The 12,009-nt window shown below is 40.6% G+C and overlaps 1 protein-coding gene across 7 annotated transcripts in view; it reads right to left on the bottom strand.

Annotated features, from left to right (window-relative positions):
* Window positions 1-1,548: 1,548 nt before the first annotated feature.
* SMC4 (structural maintenance of chromosomes 4) overlaps window positions 1,549-12,009 on the bottom strand; it is a 125,480-nt gene continuing 115,019 nt past the window's right edge. For all 7 annotated transcript variants that reach the window (XM_050965800.1, XM_050965796.1, XM_050965794.1 and 4 more), the window contains 4 exons: window positions 11,219-11,401; window positions 4,011-4,243; window positions 3,102-3,285; window positions 1,549-2,126 (listed from right to left, as the gene is read on the bottom strand). In XM_050965800.1, the coding sequence (XP_050821757.1) occupies window positions 1,950-2,126; window positions 3,102-3,285; window positions 4,011-4,243; window positions 11,219-11,401 (777 nt within the window). In that variant the 3' untranslated portion in view covers window positions 1,549-1,949. The remainder of the gene's footprint in view (window positions 2,127-3,101; window positions 3,286-4,010; window positions 4,244-11,218; window positions 11,402-12,009) is intronic.

The raw sequence follows: 12,009 nt of genomic DNA, 5'->3' as shown, positions 1-12,009 counted from the left end.
GTGTGCCAGAGGGTGGGAAAGCTTCAAGACCAGGTCAAGGCCCTTCTCCATCATCGAGGCTCCATTTCAACATGTAGCTGTGGATATTCTGGGTCCTTTCCCTAAGAAGCACCCAGAGGAAAGCTGTACATACTGTAAAAGCAGCAGAGTGTCCTGTGGCACCTTATAGACTAACAGACGTATTGAAACATGAGCTTTTGTGGGTGAATACCCTTCGTCGGATGAAGACTAACACGGCTACACCTCTGATACTATACATACTGACTTTCATAGATTTTGCCACCCAGTGGCTGGAAGTGGTAACTCTAAACAATACCAGGGCTAAAACCATGAGCCAGGCATTGACAGACATTTTTGCCAGGGTAGGTTGGCCCTCTAACATCCTTACAGATTCAGTAACTAACTTCCTGGAAGGGCCTTCTAGGTGCTTACAAGTTATTGTTTACTAGTTTGTTCCAGTATTTTTCCAGGTATTGAAGTGAAGTTGGCTGGTCTATAATTCCACAGATCCTTCCTGTTTGCATTTTTAAAGATAGGTACTATGTTTGCCCTTCTCCAGTGCTCTGAGACTTCACCTGTCCTCCATGAGTTCTCACAGATAATTGTTAATGGTTCCAAAATTGCTTCAACTAGTTCCTTAAGAATCCTAGGATTCATGACTGCGGACTTGAATGCATCCAACTTAAACATCAGTCTTCTTGATCTCATAATTTATTAGCTCTTCTTCCCTTCGAAATAGAGGACTTCCATTTTCCTGTGTCTTTCTTTTCCTCCTAGTGTATTTAAAGAGCCTCTTCTTACTGCCTTTTATGTCTCTTCTAGGTGTCAATCATTTTTTGCTTTAGCCTTTTAGCTTTTGTCCCTACACAAATTGTGCTGTTCTTTTATATTAGAAGATATGCTGTTGCTAAAATCTTTCTGACTTGTCACTCCTCCTTCTCAAAGAACTTCCACTGCTAACTTCTGAATATTACCTTCAAGGTACTTAAACTCATCTTCTCCCACTCTTATCTTCCCCTCCTCCCCCCATGATAGCAGCCTCCATCTCCCGCAGCCCCATATGCATGGAACACCCTCCTCAAATCAAATCTGCACAGCTGACTACCCTGTTCCTTTCTAAATATCTGCCTGTGCCAGAGTGCATTGCCTAATTATAATGGGTAATTAGTGATTCATTAACCACATTCCCCTATTTCAGAAACTGAAGCCTATAAATTGTACACACAGCAAATATATGTAAGCTTGTGTTCTACAACTGTAACTACTGTTTTCCTTACCTCTTCTCCCCCCAAATGCCTATCCCCACAGTGTTCTACCTGCAGCTGTCACGTCTTGTCCATATTTATATTGCATGGTCTTTGGGGGCAGCAGCTCTTATTTTAAGTTTGTACAGCACCATTACAAGGAGGCACCAAATCCTTGCTGTAATACAAACATTTAGTGTTTAAATAAGAACATTCTCTTCTTAATCACGGGAACTGTGTACATCACACTTCCAGCAATAGAACAGAGACATCTCTGAACACAATAGCTGTATTCAACAAGAACTTGAGTTAGTTAACTTTTATTAAAATAAAATACTCAGTAAAAAGCTGTTTAAAAATCTACAGGTAGAACCCAAACATTGATACAAGGCCTATGGAATGGGAATTTAAAATGCAACTAGATACATACTTTTGGAAACAGTTCTGTTATGCTCAAAATGATATAAATTAAGGTATCTACAAAAATTAAGTGTAGCCAATCTATAGAAAATATTAGCTCTTCTGAAAATCTTGGCTTACTAAGAAGCTCAAATAATGAAAGCTAAGATATTTACAAATCTTTATGGAACTATGATGAATCACAAAACAAAATCAAGCTAAAAGACAGATGAGCAGCAGAAACACAGTGAAAAAATACATTAGTAATAAGATTTCACTTCTTCAGAACAGAAGAAGATTACACATTCAGCAGCATCCGACAGAACCAAGTTCAGCAAGTCCTTTAGATGCAATAACTTTTGGATTTGTTGCAACACTTTTTGTTGTATTGTGAGTCTTATAAATTCCAATTAATCTGTCTGCAATTTCAAACATGTTATTTCGCAGAGAGATGATGATAAACTGTGCATTTTTTGTTTGCTCCTGGAAAAGAAAGAAATTTCATATTAATTCACAATATTTTAAAAAATTACACTCTGATATGAAGTGTGTAGTCATTAAAGCAAGTACAGATAACTTGGAAATCTTGTATTTATAACAGCTGTACATTAGAAAATATGCATTACTGTTAAGGAAAAACAGATTCTCAGGTACTGATTGTCCAGAAAATCTGCGGGCCTCAGTAGTATGCTTCTTGCAATAGCATAATCCTAATTCTAATGATCAAGGCCCAATCTTGGAAATACTTTTGCATAGGTGTTACTTCACTCACACGAGTAATTCTACTGAAGTCAATTTATGTGAGTAAAACTATACTCCTGCATAAGTCATCTGCAGGATCAAAGCCTACATTATTGAATGCAGTACACATGCAGACTACTATAGCTACAGTTCTTTTGCTCTCTTTTGATTTCCATAGGGCTTACTTACAATGCAACAAGGTAAACTACCAAACTGTCAGAATTCTTAAGACTGGGATTGCTTTAAAACTTACACAAAAGCAGAGAAGATTGATTGTATTTTCCTCTACTGAGGACAGTGAGAAGTAGCCTTCTGTTATTAAAAGGCAAACCATTTAGGGATGCTGGTTTTATGCAACACGGAATGCAAGATAAAAAGTAGTAATGTATAATCACCTAAAGTTAGATATTCCGTTACTTTTATTTTAAAATACTTTATTGCCTGACATTTGAAGAATAAAAACAACATGATAATATAAAATAGTTGCTCTCTCTTCCCAAGTAGCCAATCAAACAAACCACTAAAAAGCCCTACCCCCATAAAAGTTAGGGGCCTGATTTTCAGAAGAGCTCAGCACCCAGGATTGAGAACAATGGGAGCTGCTGCATGCTGAGCATCACTTATTAATTGCTACAGAAGAGCACTGATAATTTCTGGGAGGGAGAAAACTATTCTGGTAAATACTGCAGTGTAGTTATTCTATAGAGAAGTACTTACATATATATAAAATGCTACAATTGATACATTTTTAAAGTCAAGGGCTGCATCAATCTCATCCATGAAGTAAAGGGGAGTTGGCTTATAATGATGAAGTGCAAAAACCAAAGCCAGAGAACTAAGAGTCTTCTCTCCTCCTGATAGATTAAATATCTTCTTCCAGCTTTTCTTTGGTGGCCGTACACTGAAACAATTAAGAGTTTATAAATTAATTCAGTTGATATTTATTACTGTAGAAATTACAGTTTATTATGACATGAAAAACCCTCATGCCTCAACAAGTAATACTCATATTGTCTTAAGCTTTAAGGTCCCTTGTAGAAATCATAATATTTAAAAGCACTTGAGTAGTTACCTTTCAGAAGTGCTCTTTACATTTAATATGGAATGGATCTACAATCAGAATCAATTTATGACATACGGGGCAGAACCCATAATATTCACTTATGTTCTTCAAAACCAGCCACACACAATCTTATGTGTAGACTATTACTAAAATGGAATTTCCTGTAAACCAAATCATTTCACTCCATCTACGTTGGAAATAATGACTTCCTTACAGATTAATGTTCCATGTTGAAGCTCCAGAGCAGCTGGTGTCACTTTACAATTATTTTTTCATGACCAAAGGAGTGACTTCTCCATACAAGCTACATTACATTTGATCTCTCCCCTTAGAGTTCATCTATTTTGTTTAACTATGAAACAGAGCAGTAAAATGTGTCTTTCCTTACTATCCTTCCATTAATATTCATAAAAGAAGTGATCACTTTGGTTCAGAATAACTTTTCTGCTTCTTTAGTTCATGTTTTAGAGCTGTTCAATAAATATTTAAACCATAAAAATCAGGTTAAGAAATTACAGTGATTGATTAAAAACAGTTTCAGTATGACCAAATGTTTGACAAACCTAAACATGATTCCTTCAGAGAAAGGATCCAGACTGTCTACAAGCTCTAATTCAGCATCTCCTCCCAAGGTAAGCATTTGGTAATTTTCCTTTAGTTTATTTGTTATTACATTAAATCCTGCCATAAACTCATTAAGCCTTTGTTTTCTAAGGTCTTCATAAGCCCGTCTAAAGTTGTCTCTCTCATTCGTAATTTCATCCAACTCTGCCACACGCTTCAAATACAGTTCTTCCTGCAGGGGAAAAATAAAATGGAAACAAATAAAGTTGTTCCTTTACTTAAATTGAATTTAAGACCAATTACTTCTACTTTTTGAAAGAGCACTTTTTACCATTAGTAGCAGATAGCCACTTACATCATCACCTTAAAAAAGAAGGGAGGCTCATGGAATCCACATGGAGAACACTTCTTGATGAACCACATTTATTGTAAGGAAACTAAGCTTTTTTGAGTGAATGTCCACATGGATTCTATTCTTGGTAGAAAACAAGTAGTTGTCTTTTTACTTAGAGTTTGGTACTAAGTGTCCGGTACTAAGTGTCCAACTTAAGCAATGACTACAGGACAGTCGTACCAAAATGAGCATCCACTCTGGCACTCTATGCCTAATAGTAGCGTTCTGTAAAAGTGTGGACCAAATTCCATGTAGCTGTCCTACAAACAAACAAAAAAGGATTTTTTTCAAGACAGCAGCAGCTTTCTGAGCTCTAGGGCTAGTTGAGGCTTTCATGCTTTGAGACGGAATGTTCTGAATTTCAGCTGAACAGCTTCTTTCAGTAGAAGCAATCCAGCCAGCATTTGGTTGTTGCATGTAAGGAAGCTGGGTCCAGGTGCAGAATCTTACTTTTCTGTGAGACTACTGAGGAGGGCCAATAAGGTGATTGTACTGGGGAAGGTGTGTGCGTGTGTGTGGGGGGCTGTATTGAGAGGTCCATCAGAACCAAATACTAAAACTGTCTGGTCCATGCTGTGGGTATCATAATAAAATCATTCTTGTGTCATGCCTACATACAGCAATCCCAGTGTCCAAAGGATGAGATAGGTGGCTATGTAAGGGAACCTAGGAATGCACCACCTCTGGAAGAAAATGTCTTCCTGTTGTGGTCAGTGACAAAACATGTCTTGCTGGACAACTCCAATTTGTAAAAGATGTTCTGTAGAACTGTGCCTTTGACTGACCACTTGTGGTGGCCTGAGAACTGCCTGCTGAGTTGATCTGCCAAGATGTTCTCAAGGCTAGGAAGGTATAGAGTCACTGGTGGCATTTGATTCAGAATGCAAATTCCAGAGCTGAATGGCCTCCTGACACAGTGGAGACCATCTGTGGTCTGATTATGAAATCAGAAATAATGCACAGCTGTAGTATTTTCTGTCATTTGGATTGTGGGTCTGTATTGAGGTATGCCAGACAGGTAGCTTTGAGCTATATGATATTTATGTGAGAATTAGCTTCCAGAGGGGACCAAGGCCCCAGGTTTGAAGGTGATCTGGATGAGCTCCCCCATCTGAGTGACACTCTTATCATCAAGACACAGGTGCACAGAGGATGTTCTGTTCTACACCTGAAGGGGATCTTTCAACTAGTTTAATAAGGAGATGACTTCTCGAAGGACGTAAGCATCATGTCCATGTGGTACCTGCTGGGTTAATATGCTGATTGTAGCCACCCTTGCACACAGCACAGGTGAACTACATGGGGCAGTGTCTCTCAAGAGTCTGAGGCACGTTCTCAGTGGTGCCTTTGGATAAGCTTTACGTTAACTGATGTTCATTATAGTTTGGAATTTTTTTCGTTGGAGGTAAGCTTTCAATGACCTGGAATCTAAGGGTATGTCTACACTAGCGATTGATCCAGTGGGGATTGATTTATTGAGTCTAGTACATACATTGTATGTAAAAGAGCAGTATGACTGCTCAGAGCTCTAGTATGAAACTGCAGAAAAACCTGAGTCTCTCTGGATTAAGTTTAGAAGTGTAAGCAAGAATGGTGATGTCGTGGTGCGAGTCTGCTATAGACCATTAGACCAGGGGGATGAGGTGGACGAGGCTTTCTTCCAACAACTAACAGAAGTTACTAGATCACAGGCCCTGGTTCTCATGGGAGACTTCATTCACCCTGATATCTGCTGGGAGAGCAATACAGCGGTGCACAGACAACCCAGGAAGTTTTTGGAAAGTGTAGGGGACAATTTCCTGGTGCAAGTGCTAGAGGAACCAACTAGGAGCAGAGCTCTTCTTGACCTGCTGCTCACAAATAGGGAAGAATTAGTAGGGAAAGCAAAAGTGGATGGGAACCTGGGAGGCAGTGACCATGAGATGGTCAAGTTCAGGATCCTGACACAAGGAAGAAAGAAGAGCAGCAGAATACGGATCCTGGACTTCAGAAAAGCAGACTGACTCCCTCAGGGAACTGATGGGCAGGAGCCCCTGGGAGAACAACATGAGAGGGAAAGAGTAGAGAAGAGCTGGCTGTATTTTAAAGAATCCTTATTGGGATGGCTTGTTCCTGCAACCTCAATGTGTAGAAAGAATTGTAAGTATTGCAGGTGACCAGTTTGGCTTAATACTGAAATCCTTGCTGATCTTAAACACAAAAAAGAAGTTTACAAGAGGTGGAAGATTGGTCAAATGACCAGGGAGGAATATAAAAATATTGCTCAGGCATGCAGGAGTGAAATCAGGAAGGCCAAATCACACTCGGAATTGCAGCTAGCAAGAGATGTTAAGAACAAGAAGGGTTTCTTCAGGTATGTTAGCAACAAGAACAAAGTCAAGGAAAGTGTGGGCCCCTAACTGAATGAGGGAGGCAACCTAGTGACAGAGGATGTGGAAAAAGTTAATGTACTCAATGCTTTTTTTGCCTCTGTCTTCACGAAAAAGGTCAGCTCCCAGACCGCTGCACTGGGCAGCACAACATGGGGAGGAGGTGACCTGCCCTCTGTGGAGAAAGAAGAGGTTAAGGACTATTTAGAAAAGCTGGACGAGCACAAGTCCATGGGGCCAGATGCACTGCATCCAAGAGTGCTAAAGGAGTTGGCGGATGTGATTGCAGAGCCATTGGCCATTATCTTTGAAAACTCATGGTGATCGGGGGAGGTCCTGTATGACTGGAAAAAGGCTAATGTAGTGTCTATCTAGGGAAGGAGGACGACCCAGGGAACTACAGGCCAGTCGGCCTCATCTCACTCTCTGGAAAAATCATGGAGCAGGTCCTCAAAGAATCAATTCTGATGCACTTAGAGGAGTGGAAAGTGATCAGGAACAGTCAGCATGGATTCACCAAGGGCAAGTCATGCCTGACTAACCCAATTACCTTCTTTCATGACATAACTGGCTCTGTCGATGAGGGGGAAGCAGTGAATATGTTATTCCTTTACTTTAGCAAAGCTTTTGATACGGTCTCCCACAGTATTCTTGCCAGCAAGTTAAAGTAGTATGGGCTGGATGAATGGATCATAAGGTGGACAGAAAGCTACCTAGATCATCGGCTCAACAGGTAGTGATCAATGGCTCCATGTCTAGTTGGCAGCCGGTATCAAGTGGAGTGTCCCATGGGTCAGTCCTGGGCCTAGTTTTGTTCAATATCTTCATTAATGATCTGGAGTATGGCGCGGACTTCACCCTCAGCAAGTTTGCAGATGACACTAAACTGGGAGGAGTGGTAGATACGCTGGAGGGTAGGGATAGGATACAGAGGGACCTAGACAAATTAGAGGATTGGGCCAAAAGAAATCTGATGAAGTTCAGCAAGGACAAATGCAGAGTCCTGCACTTAGGACGGAAGAATCCCATGCACTGCTACAGACTAGGGACCGAATGGCTAGGCAGCAGTTCTGCAGAAAACGACCTAAGGGTTACAGTGGACGAGAAGCTGGTTATGAGTCAACAGTATGTCCTTTTTGCCAAGAAGGCTAATGGCATTTTGGGCTGTATAAATAGGCGCATTGCCAGCAGATCAAGGGATGTGATCATTCCCCTCTATTCGACATTGGTGAGGCCTCATCTGGAGTACTGTATCCAATTTTGGGCCCCACAGTACAGGCAGGATGTGGTAAAATTGGAAAAAAAGAGTCCACTGGAGGGCAACAAAAATGATTAGGAGGCTGGAGCACATGGACTTATGAGGAGAGGCTGAGGGAACTGGGATTGTTTAGTCTGCAGAAGAAAAGAATGAGAGGGGATTTGATAGCTGCTTTCAACTACCTGAAAGGGGGTTAAAAGAGGATGGATCTAGATTATTCTCGGTGGTAACAGATGATAGAACAAGGAGTAATGGTCTCAAGTTGCAGTGGAGGAGATTTAGGCTGGATATTAGGAAAAACTTTTTTACTAGGAGGGTGGTGAAGCACTGGAATGGGTTACCTAGGGAGGTGATGGAATGTCCTTACTTAAGAGGTTTTTAAGGTCAGGCTTGACAACGCCGTGGCTGGGATGATTTAGTTGGGGATGGGTCTTACTTTGAGCAGGGGAGTGGGCTAGATGACCTCCTGAGGTCCCTTCCAACCCTGATAGTCTATGATTCTAGTCTAGATGCGATAAATCAACCCCCGAGCACTCTTCCGTCGACTCCTGTACTCCAGCGCCGCAACCAGAGTCAATGGGGGAGTGGCAGCAGTTGACTCACCACGGTAAGTCGATCCAAGTACTTCAACTTCAGCTACATTATTCACGTAGATGAAGCTGCATAATTTATATCGATCCCCCAGGGCTAACAGTGTTCCTATGAACTTTAAGCTTTGAGTTGGAATAAGTGTGGATTTCTCTCTTTTTGGCTTTGAGGCCCAAGATGGCAAAAAGCTCTAAAGTTACTTGAGTTGAGTTTGTCACTGTAGATCTACCTAGAATCAGCTACTCATTGAGGTAAAGGTAGAACTGGATCCTTTGTCTTCTCAGATGATTTGCCACAACTGTCACGCCCTTGATGCTGCTGAAAGACCAAAGGACAAGATTCTGTACCACTAGTGAGGCCTTCCTACTAGGAACCTCGGATATTTCTGGATGTGACAGTAACTCCCTTGGAGGTAGAGAGCCTAGAACCAGTTTGAAGCTCTACAAAAGGAATTATGGAAGCACCATCCTGAACTTGAAATGATGGATGAATTTGTTAAGTTAAAGGTTCAGAATTGGATACCAACTCCGTTTCTTTGGGATGAGAAAGTAATAGGGATAAATATTGTTGCTTCTGAGTTTTTAGGGTACCTCTACCGCTCCAAGTTTTTAAAAAGGGTCAGCTGTATCTTGTGAAACAAGGCAATGAGGTTTTAAAGAAAGGTCAGTGGATATGAAGGAACTGGAATTAGATAGAATATCGCATTTACAATTTTTAGGACATAGTGTCTGAAGTGATCCAGGCTACCTGAAAATAAAAAAAATGCAGCTGCCAATGGGGAGGGACAGCAACGATCCTGGCTGAATATCCAGACTGTGCAGGGGCCAAGGAAGAGGCTTTGAGTTGTCTTCACTAGAACCTGCTTCCTTCTTGGCAGCTCCAACATCCTCTAGGGTTGGTACCAGTAAAAGGCAGAGGGATGCTGCCTGAAGGAAGACTGTTGTCTTGCTTCCTTCTTTCATGGGGCTAGAACATATAAACCCCATGAATCCACAGTTGACCTGGTATTCTTTAACAAGTGGAGGACTTCATCCAGTATGAATTTAAAAGTTCACTACCCTCAAGTGAAAGTCCACAGTTGTAGTCTGGACCTTTCTGGAGATCCCAGAGGACTGGAGCCAAGAAGACACATCAATAGCAATTACAGTAGCTATAGTACGTGTAATGGTTATAGATATGTCCAGGCACTGTTCCATGGTGATTATCGCTTTAGGTTCCTCTCAGTGTTTCTCTGGTAGTTTGTCCACAAACAGTTTATTCCATTTCAAGTAAACATACTGTGAGAGGAGAACTCTTAATTAGTCACACATTTGGAAGATGGCCAATAAGTAAACCTTGTGCCTGAAAAAGTCTATTTTCTTTAGGTACTTTTTCCTAGGCGTGGATCTCAGAGATCCTTGCTATTTCGATCTTTTCTGCACAGTGGCCACTAGAAGCAAACTTGGTACTAGGTGGGAATGAGAGTATTTAAATCCGTTGGAAAGGACCTTATACCTTTTGTCAAATTGCCTGGATGTGGCCATTGTTGACGCTAACATATACCACAGGTTCTTTGAAGGCTCCAACAGAATTTCATTTATTGACATGGCTAGCGTGCTGAGTGAGGAAGGGATGCAAGATATCCTGGAGCTTGCGAGACTTCTGCACCATTTGTTGTGGAATATCCAGTGTCTCTACCATGCATTTGAGGTCCTGGAATGCCTTAAAGTTAACCCCATCTAAGCCTGCCTCAGTAAATAACTGTCTCATCATGGGAGGATGTTCTTCATCACTCTTCTTCTGTTTTTTTAAGCTCTGAGGCTGTTTTGCCCTGGCTTTGATGGTCTATACTATCTCTTTGGGAAGAGGGATCCTGGAGGAACATGTGGAAAATTACTGGAAGAAAAATGCCTGATTAGTTGAGTGACCATGTATTCCAACAGCAGTGACCAGAGTATTACACATTGACTGATTCAAGCTATGCCAAATGAAATAAAGCTATACTTCAAAAACCAGTAGAACACCTCAATCTCCCTGGACACTCAATAACAGACTTAAAAGTGGCAATTCTTCAACAAAAAAATTTCAAAAACAGACTAATGAGAAACTGCAGAACTGGAATTAATTTGCAAACTGGACTCCATCAAATTTGGCCTGAATAAAGACTCGGAGTGGATGGGTCACTACAAAAACTAAATTTCCCCCTGCTGATACTCACACCTTCTTGTCAACTGTTTGATATGGGCCACCTTATTTACACTGAACTCATTAGCACTACAAAAGTGATTTTTTCCTCCCTTCTTGTTGAGAATAACCCACTTCCACCTTAACTGAATTGGCTCGTTAGCACTGACCCCCAACTTGGTAAGGCAACTCCCATCTTTTCCTATGCTGTGTATTCATAATTCCCTACTGCATTTTCCACTCCATGCATCTGATGAAGTGGGTTTTAGCCCATGAAAGCTTATGCCTAAATAAATTTGTTAGTCTCTAAGGTGCCACAAGGACTCCTTGTTGTTTTTGCTATACAAGAAGTTATCCACCTGCTGGAGATAGTGGTAAAGCAATGTAAAGAGATTAAGCCTTCTGTGATACTAATGGTAAATAACACAGCCTTACCTTTTTATTATATTCTGCAATGGCACCAAGGTTTGGTTTCATTTCATGACACTGGGCTTCTAAAAGAGCTATTTGATTAGTTAGAATGTCTGGATCTTTAATTGCTTCAAGTTCCTCTTGATTTAGCACTGGAAGCTCTTCAACTAGTTTATCTTCTATGGGATGCAGTGATATTTTTGATATCTATAATTCAGTTTAGACAGTTACTGAATATCATGTTTATGCTTGACAGTACAAGTTATCAAATATACCTTGAAAATAGCTTTTAATACTAAATAGTACCAGTTTTAAAAAAATCAGGTTAAATCCACTGGATCAATACCCACACAGCCCTCCAAAACTAACAATTATGTCTCTACCATTCCAACTCATTTTTGGTCCCAATTCAACCTACTCTATTCAGAGCTGGGAAAACAGTCTCTTTACAATATGCATCAAAGGTCAACAAATGCAGTCTTTTACCTTATAATTCTGCTTCTCAAAATATTCATGCAGGATTCTCACAAATGTGTCTTAAGGTTTTCGAGTATCTACGGGCAGCAGTAGTGGGTAAATATGCAAGTCACCCTGGTTACTAATGGCCATACACTACTCAGAACATTCTACACAGAACATTCCAATCAGTTCCTAGATGAGTGAGAAGCCGCTAGTCCTACCTGGGGAATGAAGCCTTAGTAAAATATTCATCTTTGTAAGGGGAAAGAAAAATGATTTTTCCATTCTGCTGTCCTCAAAAGTAACTTTAAAAGCTAGGCTGTAAATAAGGTCTTGTCTAAACACAAAATTTACAC

The sequence above is a fragment of the Gopherus flavomarginatus genome, chromosome 8, assembly GCF_025201925.1.
Source record: "Gopherus flavomarginatus isolate rGopFla2 chromosome 8, rGopFla2.mat.asm, whole genome shotgun sequence".
Lineage (NCBI taxonomy): Eukaryota > Metazoa > Chordata > Testudines > Testudinidae > Gopherus > Gopherus flavomarginatus.
This window is presented reverse-complemented; position numbering and strand designations above follow the sequence as displayed.